The sequence below is a fragment of the Eretmochelys imbricata genome, chromosome 1, assembly GCF_965152235.1.
Source record: "Eretmochelys imbricata isolate rEreImb1 chromosome 1, rEreImb1.hap1, whole genome shotgun sequence".
In the NCBI taxonomy this organism is placed as follows: Eukaryota; Metazoa; Chordata; order Testudines; family Cheloniidae; genus Eretmochelys; species Eretmochelys imbricata.
The window spans coordinates 165738158-165757748 of NC_135572.1; the positions used below are offsets into that span (position 1 = coordinate 165738158).

Consider the following 19591-nt stretch of genomic DNA (forward strand, 5'->3'; position numbering starts at 1 on the left):
GGATTGCTGCTTAACAACTTGGAAACCAGCTAGTTGTAGCCATATATCGCCACCTTACTATGTGATACAGAATAGAATATAGGGACCCTGACAACCTATACATGGTGGCAAAGTGAGTAGATCTATTCAATATACTCAGAAATTTCAGCCCAGCATCCTTAAAGGGTTCTACCTTAAAAGAACTAGTCTCAATACAGGCAAGCTCAGCTCCTAAGGGGAGTAAGCAAGGGATAGTTACTAGATTTTTCCTCCTCAACCCCCATGGAAATTTGGAGTGCATCACATGAATCCTCTAGCTCACATCCTTTGTTAACCAGATTACTTGCTCAGTCCTGCCTGTTTTCATATAAGTAGGAAGTAGTTTTGAACAGCAACACAGAAGCTGTGAATGAGGTAAGAGAATTAATATGACTGGCAAAGAAACATTATGTTGACCGTAGAGGACTCCCACATGTATATTTTGTTTTCCACTTTCTTAAATAATGTGCTATAGGCTCTTGGAAAAAAAACAAATCTGATGAATCACTGCATCTTAACAAAAACATTAAGGCCTTGATCCTATGATTACAATGTGTGTGGACAAATCCTTGTGCACCTGCATAGACTCATAACCCCAGGGTTCATCATGGGTCTGCCTATGTGGAATAACCTGTAAAATCCTGTACCCTTCACATTTTTCTGCTGCATTTTCAATCAGACTACACACTTGAATCCCCTATAAGTGCATACTCAATGCCAACAGAAAGTCTATTAAACAATTGCTTAAAATTACTTCGAAGAGATTCCTGATGAATGCTAGGGTTGCACTGTATTATCTTCATCAGAGGTAGGATGAAGTTTACATAGGTCAACACTACACAGCCATGAAAATGATTGATGAAAAGAGCATTACTTACCTAAGTCTGTAAGACGTTTAGGTGATCTGCTTGAAAACTTATCAGATGACCTGGACCTTCTTTGACGATCAGGTGATCTGCTATAGCACCTTCTTCTCCCAGGTGATCTTGATCTCCTTAGTCGAACTGGTGATTTGCTAGAGCTTCGTCTTCTTCCCACTGATCTAGACCGTTTTCGTCGAATAGGTGTTCGACTTCTGGTCCGTAACCTGAGCACTATTCGGTGATCCCTTGAGTTTGATCTCCTCCTTCGTCGATCAGCAGACCTTGATCTGTTCCTTTGAGATCTTTTGTGTCTCTCTCTTGATAAAGACCGTCTCCTTTTTGACACTGATCTTGACCGAGTCCTCCTCCTGTGTCTTGAACGTGACAGGGAGCGTGTCCGAGACCGATGATTAGATTTAGATTTTGAGAGTCTTTTACGTGTTACCGACCGAGACCGATTTCGTCTAGACCGCAATTCGCTATCATTTTTTTGTGATTTGCGCTCAGAGGATTTAGAGCGCTTACTTCTAGACCTCTGTGAAGACTCTTTCCCCTCTACTTTTTCAACTGATTTGGATCTAGATTTGTGACGTTCAGAAGACTTGGAGCGTTTTCTTCTAGACCTTTGTGAAGACACTTTGCCCTTTATTTTTTCAACAGATTTCGATCTAGACTTTTGAAGTTCAGGAGACTTGGAGCGGCTACTCCGAGACCTCTGTGAAGACACTTTGCCCTTTATTTTTTCAACGGATTTGGATCTAGACTTTTGAAGTTCAGGAGACTTGGAGCGGCTACTCCGAGACTTCTGTGAAGAAACTTTGCCCTCAATTTTTTCAACAGATTTGGATCTAGAGTGTTGAAGTTCAGGAGACTTGGAGCGGCTACTCCGAGACCTCAGAGAAGAATCTTTGCCCTCAATTTTTTCAACAGATTTGGATCTAGAGTGCTGAAGTTCAGGAGACTTGGAGCCGCTACTCCGAGACCTTTGTGAAGGCTCCTGAATCTCTATTTCTTCAACAGATTTGGATCTGGACTCGTGACGTTCAGACGACTTGGAGCGGCTACTTCGAGACCTCTGTGAAGGCTCCTCAACCTCCATTTCTTCAACAGATTTGGATCTGGACTTGTGACGTTCAGAAGACTTGGAGCAGCTACTTCGAGACCTCTGTGAAGGCTCCTCAACCTCTATTTCCTCAACAGATTTGGATCTGGACTTGTGTCTTTCAGAAGACTTGGAGCGGCTACTTCGAGACCTCTGTGAAGGCTCCTCGACCTCTATTTCTTCAACAGAATTGGATCTAGATTTGTGACGTTCAGAAGACTTGGAGCGGCTACTTCGAGACCTCTGTGAAGGCTCCTCGACCTCTATTTCTTCAACAGAATTGGATCTAGATTTATGACGTTCAGAAGACTTGGAGCGGCTACTTCGAGACCTCTGTGAAGGCTCCTCAACCTCTATTTCTTCAACAGAATTGGATCTAGATTTATGACGTTCAGAAGACTTGGAGCGGCTACTTCGAGACCTCTGTGAAGAACCTTTTCCCTCTATTTTTTCAACAGACTTCGATCTAGACGTGTGACGTTCAGAAGACTTGGAGCGGCTCCGAGACCTCTCTGAAGGCTCCTCAACCACTATTTCCTCAACAGATTTGGATCTGGACTTGTGTCTTTCAGAAGACTTAGAGCGGCTACTTCGAGACCTCTGTGAAGGCTCCTCAACCTCTATTTCTTCAACAGAATTGGATCTAGATTTGTGATGCTCAGAAGACTTGGAGCGGCTACTTCGAGACCTCTGTGAAGAATCTTTTCCCTCTATTTTTTCAACAGATTTCGATCTAGACGTGTGACGTTCAGAAGACTTGGAGCAGCTCCGAGACCTCTCTGAAGGCTCCTCAACCACTATTTCCTCAACAGATTTGGACCTAGATTTGTGACGTTCAGAAGACTTGGAGCAGCTACTTCGAGACCTCTGTGAAGGCTCCTCAACCTCTATTTCTTCAACAGAATTGGATCTAGATTTGTGACGCTCAGAAGACTTGGAGCGGCTACTTCGAGATCTCTGTGAAGAATCTTTTCCCTCTATTTTTTCAACAGATTTGGATCTAGATGTGTGATGTTCAGAAGATCTGGAGCGGCTACTTCGAGACCTCTCTGAAGGCTCCTCAACCACTATTTCCTCAACAGATTTGGATCTGGACTTGTGTCTTTCAGAAGACTTGGAGCGGCTACTTCGAGACCTCTGTGAAGGCTCCTCAACCTCTATTTCTTCAACAGAATTGGATCTAGATTTGTGATGTTCAGAAGACTTGGAGCAGCTCCTTCGAGATCTCTGTGAAGAATCTTTTCCCTCTATTTTTTCAACAGATTTGGATCTAGATGTGTGATGTTCAGAAGATCTGGAGCGGCTACTTCGAGACCTCTGTGAAGGCTCCTCAACCTCTATTTCCTCAACAGATTTGGATCTGGACTTGTGTCTTTCAGAAGACTTGGAGCGGCTACTTCGAGACCTCTGTGAAGGCTCCTCAACCTCTATTTCTTCAACAGAATTGGATCTAGATTTGTGACGTTCAGAAGACTTGGAGCGGCTACTTCGAGATCTCTGTGAAGAATCTTTTCCCTCTATTTTTTCAACAGATTTGGATCTAGACGTGTGACGTTCAGAAGATCTGGAGCGGCTACTTCGAGACCTCTGTGAAGACTCCTGAACCTCCATTTCTTCAACAGATTTGGATCTGGACTTGTGACGTTCAGAAGATCTGGATCGGCTACTTCGAGACCTCTCTGAAGGCTCCTCCACCTCTATTTCTTCAACAGATTTGGATCTAGACGTGTGACGTTCAGAAGACTTGGAACGGCTACTTCGAGACCTCTCTGAAGGCTCCTCCACCTCTATTTCCTCAACAGATTTGGATCTGGACTTGTGACGTTCAGAAGATCTGGAGCGGCTACTTCGAGACCTCTCTGAAGGCTCCTCCACCTCTATTTCCTCAACAGATTTGGATCTGGACTTGTGACGTTCAGAAGACTTGGAGCGGCTACTTCGAGACCTCTCTGAAGGCTCCTCCATCTCTATTTCCTCAACAGATTTGGATCTGGACTTGTGACGTTCAGAAGATCTGGAACGGCTACTTCGAGACCTCTGTGAAGGCTCCTCCACCTCTATTTCTTCAACAGATTTGGATCTAGATCTGGGACGTTCAGAAGACCTGGAGCGGCTACTTCGAGATCTCTGTGAAGAATCTTTGCCCTCTATTTTTTCAACAGATTTGGATCTAGACCTGTGACGCTCAGAAGATCTGGAGCGGCTACTTCGAGACCTCTGTGAAGAATCTTTGCCCTCTATTTTTTCAACAGATTTGGATCTAGACCTGTAACGTTCAGAAGATCTGGAGCGGCTACTTCGAGACCTCTGTGAAGAATCTTTGCCCTCTATTTTTTCAACAGATTTGGATCTAGACCTGTAACGTTCAGAAGATCTGGAGCGGCTACTTCGAGACCTCTGTGAAGAATCTTTGCCCTCTATTTTTTCAACAGATTTGGATCTAGACTTTTGAAGTTCAGGAGACTTGGAGCAGCTGCTTCGAGACCTCTCTGCAGGCTCCTGAGCCTCTATTTCTTGAACAGATTTGGATTCAGACGTGACACATTCAGAAGACTTGGAGAGGCTACTTTGAAAGCTTTGTGAAAGCTTCTGCACCTCTATTCCTGCAACAGATTTGGATCTGCAGTGGAGATGTTCAAAAGACTTGGAACGGCTACTTTGAGACATCCCTGAAGGCTTCGGCACCTCCATTTGTTCAACAGATTTGGATCTGGACTTGTGTCGTTCAGAAGACTTGGACCGGCTACTTCGAGACCTCTGTGAAAATTCTTTGCCCTCTATTTCTTCAACTGATTTGGATCTAGACATGTGATGTTCCAAGGACTTGGAGCGGCTACTTCGAAACCTCTTTGAAGGCTCCTGAACCACTATTTCTTCAACAGATTTAGATCTATACGTGTGACATTCAGAAGACTTGGAGCAGCTACTTTGAAACCTCTGTGAAGGCTCCTGAACCTCTATTTCTTCAACAGGTTTGGATCTGGATTTGTTACGTTCAGAAGACTTGGAGCGGCTACTTCGAGACCTCGGTGAAGATTCTTTTCCCTCTATTTCTTCGACAGATTTGGATTTGTTACGTTCAGAAGACTTGGAGCGGCTACTTCGAGACCTCGGTGAAGATTCTTTTCCCTCTATTTCTTCGACAGATTTGGATCCAGATGTGTGATGTTCAAAGGACTTCGAGCGGCTACTTCGAGACCTCTGTGAAGGCTCCTGAGCCTCTATTTCTTCAACAGGTTTGGATCTGGATTTGTTACGTTCAGAAGACTTGGAGCGGCTACTTCGAGACCTCGGTGAAGATTCTTTTCCCTCTATTTCTTCGACAGATTTAGATCCAGATGTGTGACGTTCAAAAGACTTTGGGCGGCTACTTCGAGTCCTCTGTGAAGGCTCCTGAGCCTCCTTTTCTTCAACAGATTTGGATCTGGATTTGTTACATTCAGAAGACTTAGAGCGGCTACTTCGAGACCTCAATGAAGATTCTTTTCCCTCTATTTCTTCGACAGATTTGGATCCAGATGTGTGATGTTCAAAGGACTTCGAGCGGCTACTTCGAGACCTCTGTGAAGGCTCCTGTGCCTCTATTTCTTCAACAGATTTGGAACTGGACTTGTGACACTCAGAAGACTTGGAGCAGCTACTTCGAGACCTCTGCGAAGGTTCCTGTACCTCTATTCTTTCAACAGATTTAGATCTCAATTTGTGACGTTCAAAGGACTTGGAACGTTTACTTCTAGATCTCCATGAAGATTCCTTACTCTCTCCTTTTTCAACAGATTTGGATCTAGATCTAGACTTTAGATCATCAAAGGATTTCGAGCATCTGCGTCTGGACCTCCATGAAGACTCTTTGCTTCCCAGTTTTTCAATAGATTTGGATCTAGATTTGATACGATCAGAGGACTTGGAACGTCTACGTTTAGACCTCCGTGAAGACTCTTTACTACCTATTTTTTCAACAGATTTGGATCTAGACCTGTGATGATCAGTGGATTTGGAGCGTCTACGTTTAGACCTCCGTGAAGAGTCTCTGCCGCCTCTTTTTTCAACAGATCTTGATCTAGATTTGAGACGATCCGAGGACTTGGAGCGTCTACGTTTAGACCTCCATGAAGAGTCCCTGCCCCCTCTTTTTTCAACAGATATCGATCTTGACTTGAGACGATCAGAGGACTTGGAACGTCTGCGTCTGGACCTCCAGGAAGACCCTTTGCCACTTCTTTTTTCAACAGATCTGGATCTGGATTTTGATTTGAGACGATCAGAAGACTTAGAGCGTCTGCGTCTAGACCTCCAGGAAGATGTTTTGCCACCCCTTTTTTCAAAAGATCTGGATCTGGATTTTGATTTGAGACGATCAGAGGACTTGGAACGTCTGCGTCTGGACCTCCAGGAAGATTCTTTGCCACCTCTTTTTTCAAAAGATCTGGATCTGGACTTGAAACGATCAGAGGACTTGGAGCGTCTGCGTCTGGATCTCCAGGAAGATTCTTTGCCACCCTTTTTTTCAAAAGATCTGGATCTGGATCTGGACTTGAGACGATCAGAGGACTTGGAGCGTCTGTGTCTAGACCTCCGTGAAGAGTCTTTGCGCTCTCTTTTTTCAACAGATCTGGATCTAGATTTGAGACGATCAGAGGACTTGGAGCGTCTGCGTCTGGACCTCCATGAAGAGCTTTTGTGCCCTTTTTTTCCAACAGACCTGGATCGGGATCTAGACTTGAGACGATCAAAGGACTTGGAGCGTCTGCGTCTAGACCGCCGTGAAGAGTCTTTGCGCTCTCTTTTTTCAACAGATCGGGATCTAGACTTGAAACGATCAGATGACTTAGAGCGTCTGCGTCTAGACTTCCGTGAAGAATCTTTGCCCTCTCTTTTTTCAACAGATCTGGATTTAGACTTGAGATGATCAGAGGACCTGGAGCGCCTACGTCTGGACCTCCAGGAAGAGTCTTTGCCTTCCCTTTTATCAATGGATCTGGATCTTGACTTGAGACCATCAGAGGACCTGGAGCGCCTGCGTCTGGACCTCCAGGAAGAGTCTTTGCCCCTTCCTTTTTCAACAGATCTGGATCTAGACTTGTCGTAAGATGTGGAACGTTTCTTTCTGGAATCTGAGTAGTTTCTGCTCCTAGACCTTGCTCTTTTACATTTCAAATGTTTAGAGACAGAACGTGACCTGGACTTCTTTTTCCGCTTCCTGGATCGTGAAAGAGATTTAGATTTACTCCTTTTTAATTTCTTTGCATCTTGTTTATTTTTATCACTACTCTTGTTACTTTTTTCATATGCTTTCTTTTTTTTAGAAAGATCTTCATCGCTTTCCTTCACTACAGTCACAGATCCTGGAGCCACTCTGGAATCTTTTGCCTCTGCCACAGCCGCCACCAATTCTGAAGGCGCTCCCGAAACTTCCACCGCTGCCACAGCCGCCACCAATTCTGGAGGAGCTCCCAAATCTTTCGCTGCTGCTGCCACTGCCCCAAAGGCTGGAGTTGCTTCCAAATCATTCACCTCTGCTCTCACTCCCACAGATTCTTGAGTTGTTTCTGAATCTTTAACGTACAGCGTATACAGAGAATCTGGAGCTGCCTCCAAATTCTTCATCTCTGCCGTAGCCTCCACGGATTCTCGAGTTGCTTCTAAATCATTCACATCTAAAGTATGCAGAGAAACACTCGCTGCTTCTGAATCTTCTATCTCTGCCACCACCACCAGAGAATCTGGAGCAGCTTGCAAATCCTTCCCCTCTGCTGCTATCACCACAGATTCTGAAGCTGCTTCTGAATCTTTCGCGTCTGCAGCCACCGCCCTAAATGCTGGAGTTACTTCCAAATCATTCACATCTGCTGTCACTGCCACAGATTCCTGAGTTGTTTCTGAATCTTTAACATATGCTGTATACCAAGAACCTGGAGGTGCTTCCATATTTTTCACCTCTGCCATGGCCACCACAGATTCTGGAGCTTCTTCCAAATCTTTCATCTCTGCAGCCAACCCCACAGATTTTGGAGCTGCTTCTGAATCATTCATATCTACAGCATGCAGAGACTCACTAGCTCCTTCTGAATCTTCTATATCTGCCACCAACACCAGAGAAATGGGAACAGTTTGCAAATCTTTCACCTCTGTCACTGTCACCATAGATTCTGGTGCTGCTTCCAAATCTGTCACCTCTGCTGCCACTACTACAAATTCCGGACTTGTTTCTGAGTATTTTACCTCTGCCACTGATTCTGGAACTGTTTCAGAATCCTTCATCTCTGCAGCCACTACCACAGATTGTGGAGTTCTTTCAGAATCTTTCACATCTACAGTACACAGGAAATCTGGAGCTGCTTCCAAATCTGTCACCTCTTCAGCCGCTATCACAGATTCTGTAGTTGTTCCAGAATCTTTCACATCTACAATACACAGAAAATCTGGAGCTGCTTCCAAATCTGTCACTTCTGCTGCCAAAGATTCTGGAGATGCTTTCAAATCTTTCACCTCTGCCACCACCACCACAGCATCTGGAGCAGACTCCAAATCCTTCATCTCTGCCACAGATTCCAGAACTGCTTCTAAATCTTTCACTTCTGCAGTAGCCACCACAGATTCTGGACTTGTTTCTGAATATTTCAATTCTGCCATTGTCACAACAGATTCTGGAGCAGTTTCTGAATCTTTCACCTCTGAAGACACCAGCAGAGATTCTGTACTTGTTTCAGAATCTTTCACATCTACAGTATGCAGAACATCTGGCACTGCTTCCAAATCTTTGATCTCTTCAGCCACCACCACAGATTCTGGAGCTGTTTCAGAATCTTTCACATCTACAGGACGCAGAATATCTAGCACTGCTTCCAAATCTGTCACCTCTGCTGCCAAAGATTCTGGAGCTGCTCTCAAATCCTTCACCTCTGCCACCACCACAGATTTCAGAGCTGCTTCCAAATCTTTCATTTCTGCAGTCACCACCACAGATTCTGGAGTTGTTTCTGAGTATTTAAATTTTGCTGCTGTCACAACAGATTCTGGAGCTCCTTCCAAATCTTTCACCTCTTCAGCCACTACCACAGATTCTGGAGTTGTTTCAAAATCTTTCACATCTACGGTATGCAGAGAAACTGGAACTACTTCTGAATCTTTCACCTCTGCCAGCATCACCACATATTCTGGAGCTGCTTCCAAATCTTTCACCACTGCTGCCGATTCTGGAGCTGCTTGTAAATCCTTCACCTCTGCTACTATCGCCACAGATTCTGGAGCTGCTTCCAAATCTTTCACACCTACAGTATGCAGAGAATCTGAAACTACTTCCAAATCTTTCACCTCTGCCAGCACCACCACAGATTCAGGAACTGCGTCCAAATCTTTCATCTCTGCAGCTGCCACCAATTCCGGAGTTGCTTCCAAATTATTCATGTGTACTGCGTGAAGAGAATCTGGAACTGCTTTCAAATTTTTCACCTCCACTGTGGCCACAGACTCTGGAGTAGCTTGCAAGTCTTTTGCCTCTGTAATAGTCTCAGATTCTAGAGCTGCTTCAGAATCTTTCACCTCCACTTTTAACTCAGGAATCTGAGGAGTTTCTGGAAATTTCAGATCCACAGTAAGCTGAGATTCTGAAACCAGTTCCAAATCTAGCACTGCATTAGGATTTTCTACAGTTGTTCCCAAATGTTTTCTCTCTGCTATGCCCACAGATTTCAAAACTGCTTCTGAATATTTCACCTGTGCAGTGCCCAAAGTTCCTTCCATATCCTTCAGATCCGTTGAAGCCTCAGCTTCTACATCTGCTTCCAAATCTTTCATTTCCTCAGAGTGCAGAAATTCGAGACACGCTTTTGAATTTATCTTTTCCACTGTCAAGAATTCTGGAGTATCTTCCAAAATTTTCACCTCCACTGTTTTCTCAGATTTTAGAGTTGTTGCTGAGAATTTCAGATCCATCACAGCCTCAGATTCTTTCACCTCTACCATTGGCATAGATTCTGTAATTTTTTCCAACTCCTCCACCTCTGCAGTGTACAGAGATTCCAGAGTTTCTTCCAAATCTTTCGTCTCTGTCAACACCTGAGTTTCTGGAGTTGCTTCTGAATATTTTACCTCCGCTGTTTTCTCAGATTCCGGAGATGCTTCCAAAACTTTCACATCCACTGGTTGCCAATGTTCTGGAATTTCTTCCAAATCTTTTACCTTCATCCTGATCACAGATTCTGAAGCAGCTTCCAAATCTTTCACGTCTACCATGACCTTAGATTCTAGGGTTTCTTTCAAATCCTTCACCTTTGCTGCTGCCTCCAATTCTAGAGCTAATTCAGCAACTTTCACCTTCGATGAGTAGAGAGATTCTGGGACTGCTTCTGAATCCTTTACCTTTGCTTTATACGAAGATTCTGGAGCAGCTTTAGAATGCTTTACATCCATGATTGCTTCAGATTTTAGGGTTGTTTCCAAATCTTTTGCCACCACCATCTCACACTCTAGAGTTTCCTTCAAATCTTTCACGACTGCCACAGTCTCAGATTCTGGAGTTGATTGCACATTTTTTACCACTATATGTAGCAATTCTCTACTAGCTTCAGAATCTTTCACCAGAGCGATGGGCTCAGATTTTTTAGTTGTTTTTGAATCTTTCATTTGCAGAATCACCTCAGGTTCTGGAGTTTTTCCAGAATCTTTCAAGTCTGTCGAGTGTAAAGATTCTGGACTAGCTTCTGAATGTTTCAACTCTGCGGTGGCCTCAGATTCTAGAATTTTTTTAGAATATTTTATGCCTGTTATTGCCTCAGATTCCGGTGTGGCTTTCGGATCTTTCACCTCTACTACTGCCCTAGATTCCAGAGTTGATTCAGAATCTTCCACCTCCATTATAGTGGCATCAGACTTTGTAGCTGTTTCAAAACCTTTCATCACCTCCACCTCAGTACGTGGAGATATTTTCAAGTCACTCACTTCTGTCATGACTTGGGATCGTGGAATGGTTTCCAAATCTTTCACTTCCATCACCACCTGAGATTCTGTAGTTGTTTCTGAATCCTTTGACTCTGCCACTGCCTCAGATTCTGGGGTGGTTTCCAAATCTTTCACTTCTGCCAGCAATTCGGATTGTCCAATTATTTCCAAGTTTTTCACTTCTGATGTTATCTCAGATTCTGGAGTTATTACCAAATCTCCCTCCATGCACAGAAATTTGGGAATTGCTTCCAAATCTTTAAACTGAGCTGTGACCTCAGACTCAGCTTGTACAGGTTTATTTAAATCCTTCACCTCTACCATGACTACCGACTCAAAGGCTGCTTCCAAAGCCTTCAACTTCACCACAGACATAGATTCTAGAACTCCTTCTGATTCTGTCACATCTTCTATTTGCAGAGATAGTGGAGGTGTTTCTGCACCTTTCTCCTCTGCCACAGGCCCTAGGGTTGCTTCCAAACTTTTTGTCACCACAACAGATTCTAGGGTTCCTTCTAATTCTTTCACATCTTCCATTTGCAGAGACTGAAGCATTGCTTCCGAATCTTTCACCTCTGCCACAGGTTCTGGAGGTGCCTCTAAATCTTTTGCCATGGCCACAGATTCCAGGGCTCCTTCTGAATCTTTCACATTCTCCATTTGCAGAGACAGAACTGCTTCCAGACCTTTAGCCTCTACAATGGCCACAGGTTCTAGGGTTGGTTCTGAATCTATTGCCCGGGCCACAGATTCTAAGGCTTCCTCATCATCTTTCACATTCTCCATTTCCAGAGACAGCAGAGTTGCTTCTGAACCTCTTCCCTCCCCCACAGACACAGCTTTCAGGGTTGGTTTTGAACCTTTTGCCATGGCCAAAGATTTTACACCTCCTTCTGAACCTTTCACATCTTCCATCTGCAGAGACAGTGGTGCTGGTTCTGAACCTCTCACCTCCAAAACAGATTTTAGGATTGCTTCCAAGTCTTTTGCCTCTGTCACTGGTCCCTGGGTTGCTTCTGAGCCTTCTTCCATGACAATAGATTCTAGGGCTCCTTCTGAATCTTTCACATCTTCCATTTGCAGAGATAGTGAAGTTGGTTCCATACCTTTCTTCTCTGCCAAGACAACATGTTCTAGGGCTGCTTCTGAACCTTTTGTCACTGCCACAGATTCTACTAGGGCTCCTTCCAAATCTTTCACTTCTTCCATTTGCATAGAAAGTGGAGTTGCTTCTACACCTTTCACCACAGCCACATGTTCTAGAGCCACTTCCAGACCTGTTCTCATGACTACAGGTTCTAAGGATGCTTCCAAATCTTCCATATCCTGTATGTGCAGAGATTCTGGAATTCCTTCCAAATTTTTCTCCTCTGCCACCTCTGCAGGTTCTAGGATTGTTTCTAGACCTTCTGCCACCCCTACGGGGTCTAGGATTGTTTCTGGACCTTTTGTCATGGCTACAGATTCTAGGAACCCTTTTGAATCTTTCATATCTTCCATTTGCGGAGACAGTGATGCTGCATCTGAATCTTTTGCCTCTCCCACAAGAGCAAGTTTGAGGGTTCCTTCCAAATCTATTGCCATAGCCACAGATTCTAGGGCTCCTTCTGCACCTTTCACCTCCTCCATGTGCAGAGATTCTGGAGTTCCTTCCAAACCTTTCATCTCCACCACAAGTTTTAGAGCTGCTTCCGAATCTTTCGCATTCCCAACAGGTTCTAGGGTTGTTTGTGAACCTTTCCCCAGGGCAACAGATTCTAGGGTTCTTTCCAAATCTTTTGCCTCCTGCATGGCCACAGGTTCTAGAGCAGCTTCTGAATCTTTCACCTTCACCACAGACGCAGATTTTGGAGTTGCTTCCAAATCATTCACCTCTGCCTCGGCCACAGATTTTGAAGTCGCTACCAAATCATTTGGCACAGTCACAAATTCTAGACCTCCTTCCAAACTTTTTGCCTCAGCCACACCCACAGTTTCTAGAGTTGTTTCCAAACCTTTCATATCTGTCAAGACAACAGATCCTGCGGTTTCTTCCAAAGCTTTCATCTCCATTACAACTTCAGATGTTGGAGTTACTACCAAATCATTTGTCATAGCCACAGATTCTCCAGTTGCTTTCAGCTCCGCTATGGCTACAGATTCTAGAGGGGCATCTGAAGTCATAGTCAGAGATTTTAGAATTGCTTCTGAACATTTAATCTTTGCCATGGTCTCAGATTCTAAGGTTGTTTTTAATTCTTTCACCTCCACCATGCCCATCGATTCCAGAGTAGCTTCTGACTCTTTTAGTTCTTCAGTTATCTCAGAGGCTGGAGCAGCTTCCAAATCCTTTTCAATTTCAGATTTACCAGCAACTCCAGTTCTGTTGGTAGACACAGTACCATTTTCAGTGTCTTTAACTGGTAAAGGTTCATCCTTTGCATTCATATTAAAAGCTATATGATATATACTTTCATGAGTCTTATTCACCAATAATTTTACATTAGCTTGCTCTTGAATTTTCATTGTACTAGTATTTTCTTCCTGGGTATCCAATTTGCTGGTTTCTGAATTGAATGTACTGCGTGTATCAGTCAAGGCCAAGTTAGTTTTTTCACTCCCAAGTTTTTCCACAGATGATTCAGAATCTGATAGCAAAAGAGGTGTGAGTCTTTTAATTGAATGTCCCATGTACTCTGAACTCAATTTTGTGCCCAATTCTTCTGGCTGCATTTGACCACCAAGATCTGAATCTGCATGTCCTCCATGCCGTGTGATCAACTTTGAGCCCAATTTTTCTGTCTTTGAGTGAGAAGCAGGTTGTAAATCTGCCTGCTCTCCATACTGTGCACTTAATTTTGATTCCTTTGGCTGCTTTTTATGTTTTTTTTCTTTCTTCCTTTTCTTCTTTTTCTTCTTCTTCTTCTTCTTGCTTTTGTGTTTTTTGTTCTTTTTTGACTTTTTTCTTGGAATTTCATCTTCTACTTCGTCAGTGGGGCCTCTTTTTGTACAGGGAGAGCTATTTTTCACTGAATCTTCCTCTACACCTAAAAAAAAAATAGAGAAATTTATTTAAAACTAATTTTATAAAAAGACATTCAAATATCAATATTTTAAACCAGTATTTGGGCACAGGTGCACATAAAGTTATACACAACCTGAAGTCAACATTTTTTTCCTGATATACATCACGAGTTACATTTTCCCTCAGTAGGAGCTTCAAATGTTTGGGTAAAAAACAAAAATTTAGCTTTCAAAAACATTAAACCAATCTTCAAACTGCCTCTTGCCAATTTTTTGCTAGGATTTCTACACTTAAAACAACAAATAAGACTGTTAAGATGATGTGATAGCAACTGACCTTTGATCAGTAGCTAAAACACTTATAATGTGCAAAGACTATTCCTGAAAAAAATAGCACACCTTACAAAATTACACAACTGGAAAGAAAATGTGCCATTTGCATGATCCAATAAAAAGACTTCAACAAAACTTTTACTTTAGTTGTTAAAATACATGTCTTTAAGATTTTTTTAAGTGACAGGTCAACATTTTCCTAAAATTGAATGTGTATGTTTAAAAAGCCTTAACAAACATTTAAGAAAATTTCTCAAGGTTATTTATTAATTCCAACTGAAACACTGTTTCTTAAAAAAATAAAATAAAAATTTTGCAACCACACATTGCAGCATTTGCTTGTACATGAAGACGAGCAAAAAAATGATCAGAAGCTACAAATAAAACTGAATTCAAATTCACTAGCTTTCATTACCAAGTCTGAGAGAACTTGAGAAATACACAAAGAACTTAAATAGTGAGGTATACAAACATCTTAAAGCCCACTTAAGTACGCCTCAATCCTGCAAAGATTTACACATGTGCTTAACTATGCACTGAGTAGTGCCACTGAAACCAATGGCATGTGAGGTAAGCATGTAAATACTTGCAGAATTGGGCGCTAAAGTGTTATTAGTAAGCACATCATTTTTAATACAGTATATAATTCTAGTCTGCCGGGTTCCTTTAAAAAAATGATTGCACTGAAAAAAAATTTTTGTACGTTGCAGCAACTCAGCAACCCTAAGCTATATCACAGGACTATGATTTACTTCTATCCTCAAAACAATACTTAAAAGGAGAAAGTGATCTTGGAATAAAAGAGTTGATATAAAAAGTAAACATTCAGATACTATGATGATGGGCATACTATAAAACGCATATGTCCCTGATCAAGAAAACATGCATGTAACTTTACACACGAGTGTTTTTATCACTATGGACTATATTAGCTAAGTATTTTAATTTTAAAAAATGGTATTTCTATCCATGTTCCTTTGAATGCCATGAAGAGTATCAATAATATAGGATCAGTGTCCTTTTCTGCACAACTTTTTCAATAAATCCCAAATCACTGCTGTAGCTTCACCTTTACTATTACTGATGGGAGCATTATCACATAATGGTTGCAAGTCTTTTTACTACCAAATTATCTAGTCTTCTTTTGAGAAGAATTAGACAAGTTTTAAAAACACGAATGCCCAGTTTGCACTAGTGCGCCTCCTGTTCCTTGTACTATTCGACCAACACCAGTTCTACACCAACTGCAAGGAAGATTTCTGAAAATGCTCAATGTAGAAAAGCCATAGTACATTACGGAAAGAAGGAACATCAGAAAAAATTGCAAATGTAGCCTTTGAGATTATTCACATCAAAGATCAACCACAAAGTTCTACATTGTCTTCTGTGGAAACACTTAGAATATATACTTACCAAGTGCACAGCAGTCCTCTCATTTCCGTGACAATGAAAATGCATTTTTGTAACCAAGCAGGACCCCAATACTGCCAACACTTACATACACAAGTAACTTTATTCATGTGAATATCCCATTGAAATCACTGTAACTACTCAAATGTAGACAATGCTTGCAGGACTCGTTTTTGCTGGATTCATTGTTATCAGAGGGTCTATACAGCCATTTTATTTAGTGTATTACATTTGAAGCAACTGAAAGCTGAATGCCTGTTTTTTTCCAATTATAAGTACATTATTCACTAATACCACCACCAAGGAATTACTTTATTTCATACCTTGCTATCTGATTAATATACCTAGCCATACAATTTTGTAGTTTGATAAACGATGTAAGGAGTAATCCTATAGACCTTACTCAGGCAAAACTTCCATTAGTTTCAGTAAGTTCTGCCAGAGTTAGAACTGCACAACAATACCTTGAAGAAGATACTTATGAATTGTCACATGCCTTATTTCAAAAGTAATCTTTAAAGAGGCACTTGTCAACTAAGAAAAAAAATTATATTCTCTGATTTTTTTTTTATTCTGTTACTGTCACAAATAAAATTGATTACTACTATAACAAAGAAATAAGAGGGGAAGATTACTTTTCTCTTAATTTGTGCACTTGACAGCACTATGTGGATAATCAGTTTCAGAGTTTATAGAATACATGTTTGTCAGACCAATTTTGTGTAGGTTTATCAGCACTATGAGGGGGAGACAAAATCCTTTGTAAAATATCATAAAACCATTAAAAAAGTATCAGGGAAGTGCATGGCAAGAGTAGCACTGGAAACTTTTATTTAATTTTCAAAAAACTGACTAGATTTACTCTTTATAGTGTCCCCTTGAAGAAAAACATATTTGCAATGTTTAAGCATTTTCATTTACCTGATTTACACTGTAGCTCTGTATCAAGGGCCCCAGACAGTACTTCCTCTATTTTCTGAACTATCTGATCATTCTGAAGACTCCCAGCACCCGTAACTGTGTCATCTGAAGTGTTTGCTTGCTCAGCTGGGATTGTTTCACCATTCTGCTGGCCTTCTACCTTTCCACTAACCAAGAAAAATATTAACAAAATTCAAGTAATTTCGAGCTTTATTTTTATTTTTTTAAAAGGTAATGTATTCACATTTCTTACAGCCAAACCTTCTAAAGAATATTTTGGCCTCCTGAAGAGGCCTTGCACTTTAGTGAAATATTCATCTTTTGGTTTGTTTTACTTACTGCGTTCTTAGACAAAATACTTTGTTAGCCACTAGAACTATGCCAAAGGGAGGAAAATATTTTCTCACTGTTTCATCCCAGGCCTTTTCACAACACAGAAATTTCATTTCCCTCTTCTCTCCCCGCCCCCGCCACCCCCCCACAAAAAAATCCCATCCCACCAAGCACTCTTTTTCAGACTGAAAACACACCAGCGTGCACGTGTTGTGAGGCGCATCAAAGCATTGCGAAATTAGCCCATCCAAACTTGTTATTTTCACTGAAAAGCTGGACCGCCCGGAGGGGCAGCGGCCTGGTGGCCCCGTAACCGGATGTCGCCGCTGAGCGCCGGGCCAGGCCCCGTATGTTCGAGTGACCCGCAACGGCCGCCCCTCCCCCGTCCCGAGATTGCCCCTCCCCCCCAACTGTCCCCTAGTTATCCCTCCCTGCCCCCATCCTCCCTCCCACCCACTGCCCCCATCCCGCAACTGCCCCCAGACACCTCTCCCCGCCCCCACCCCGACTCCGCTCACACTAGGCTCCCGTCCCACTTCGCCTCTCCCACGGCCCCGAGCCGGCTCGTTACCCGCCCAGCTGCTGCTGCTGCTCCTGCTCCTCCTGGATCTCCCGGAACTTGCTGACCACAAAGGACCGAAAGATCTGCTCGATGTTAGTCGCCATGACAGCCCCACGGCTCGACTCCCCCTCCATCCGCAACGCGGGTCCTCCACTACCCCACAATGCACCACTGCAAGAAGCCACGGGCCAGCCCCCGCCGCGGACGCGGTCCCTTTATGCCCTCCCGCCATTGGTCGCCCTCTGTGGAACCAGAGGCATGACGGGACGTCAATCAGCCGCTCTGCCCCCACAGGGAACCATAGAGCGCAGCCTCTCTCTAGTGGGGGGGAGGGGACCGTGGACGTTCCCCTCCCCCCGCAGGTGCCTGGGGAGGGGGATGGGCCCCGGCAGCCATGTTGCTGCACCGAGTCCGCCCCCCCCCCCCAAAATCCACACAGAGCGCTGGCGGGCTCGGGGCCGCGCTGCCCCTCCCCCCACGGGATGAAACGCACCCCCCTTTCCCCCACCGGGCCGGTAAACGGGCTCGGCCTGGGCGGGGGCTGCCCCAGGATCGCGTACGCCTGTAGACGGGTGGCGGGGGCTCGGTTGCCCGCCTGCCCGGCCCTACTCACCTCCGCGCAGGCCGGGGATCCGGGGCCGTGACCGCCTGGAGCCCGAGCCCGCCGCCTCCGGCCGGGCCCGCCGCCGCCAGTGGGAGCTGCGCCATGGGGCTCAGACAGCGCGCCGCACCAGGCCCCGCACTTCCCTGCGCCTCCCGTGCGCGAGAGAAAGACGGCGGGTCGCCGCTGCAGCCGGGGGTGCGGCACGGCTCCGTGCGCTGGTGGCTGCACACACACACACACACACACACACACACAGCAGCTGTGTAAAGTCACGCACAGGGCAGAGCGTGTTTACGGAGAGACATGTGAGGGAAACCCCAGCTCTTAGGAAGCCTGGATCTGACCTGCGTCTGCAGGTTTGGCGGGGGGACCGGAACCCAGAACTAAATTCAGATAAATAAATAAACCCCAACCTGAAAGTCAGCGTCTGCCTCGGCTCCGTTAGCCAGACAATGCCTGGTTTGGGCAATGTTTTACTAGAACATCACTAGAAACGGGATATTATCCCCCAAGCACTTTCTCACACACATATTTTGGTGTTCCACTGATGCAGCCTTACCCCTTTCCGTATTTGGTCTGAGAGAAAATAGCCAAATCGTGTGATGGCATACAGTTATGTGATGATTCTGCATTCTTGGGTGACAACGTTAATTTTTCAAATAATAATTTACCCAAAGTAAAGTCTATACATTGTATATTTCCTCAAGACAAGCTGCATGTGTGACAGTTTCTGGAAAAAAGAGTACTTGTGGCACCTTAGAGACAAACACATTTATTTGGGCATAAGCTTTCGTGGAAAAGCCACCCTACACTAATTTGTCAGCAAATCAATTGCTGTTGAGGTCTTATTTATAATCTGTGCCATGGGACAAATTCAGTGCTATTTGTTGCCCCCATGCAGACCTTTGATGACAGTGGTTATATGCAGTATATGTGTTAGTGCAGAATGTGCCCCAATGCTAACTGAAAAGTACTGTGTTTTCAGTTACAAGATGGTTAAGTCCAAACAGACTGTAAAGAGTTACAAACAGATCTCACAAAACTAGGTGACTGAGCAACAAAAATGGCATTTTAAATTCAATGTTGATACATGCAAAGTAATGTATAGTGAAAAGTATAATCCTAACTATAGACAAAATGATGGGGTCTAAATTAGCTGTTACCATTGAAGAAAGAGATCTTGGAATAATCATGGATAGTTCTCTGAAAACATTCGCTCAATGTGCAGTGGCAGTCAAGCTAATAGAATGTTAGAAACCATTAGGAAAGGAATATATAAGAAAACAGAAAATATCATAACGCTGCTATATAAATCATCCACACCTTGAATACTGCACGCAGTTTTGGTCACCCATCCCAAAAAAGAAAAGGAGTACTTGTGGCACCTTAGAGACTAACCAATTTATTTGAGCATAAGCTTTCGTGAGCTACAGCTCACTTCATCGGATGCTGTAGCTCACAAAAGCTTATGCTCAAATAAATTGGTTAGTCTGTAAGGTGCC

The 19591-nt window shown here is 43.6% G+C and overlaps 1 protein-coding gene across 6 annotated transcripts in view; it reads right to left on the minus strand.

The window, feature by feature from the left end:
* The window catches only part of SON (SON DNA and RNA binding protein), a 61747-nt gene extending 43113 nt beyond the window's left edge, over positions 1-18634 (minus strand). For 2 of the 6 annotated variants that reach the window (XR_013346396.1, XR_013346397.1), the window contains exons 1-3: positions 17495-17788; positions 16591-16757; positions 897-13949 (exon numbers count right to left, since the gene is read on the minus strand). Coding sequence is in view for 4 of the 6 variants with exons in the window: in XM_077819054.1 (XP_077675180.1) it covers positions 897-13949; positions 16591-16757; positions 17495-17619 (13345 nt within the window). In the remaining 2 variants the exon portion in view is untranslated. Of the gene's footprint in view, positions 1-896; positions 13950-16590; positions 16758-17494; positions 17789-18098 lie in introns of those variants that run through there. The other 4 variants (XM_077819069.1, XM_077819061.1, XM_077819054.1 and 1 more) reach the window with 4 other exon arrangements.
* Between the last annotated feature and the right edge of the window lie 957 nt (positions 18635-19591).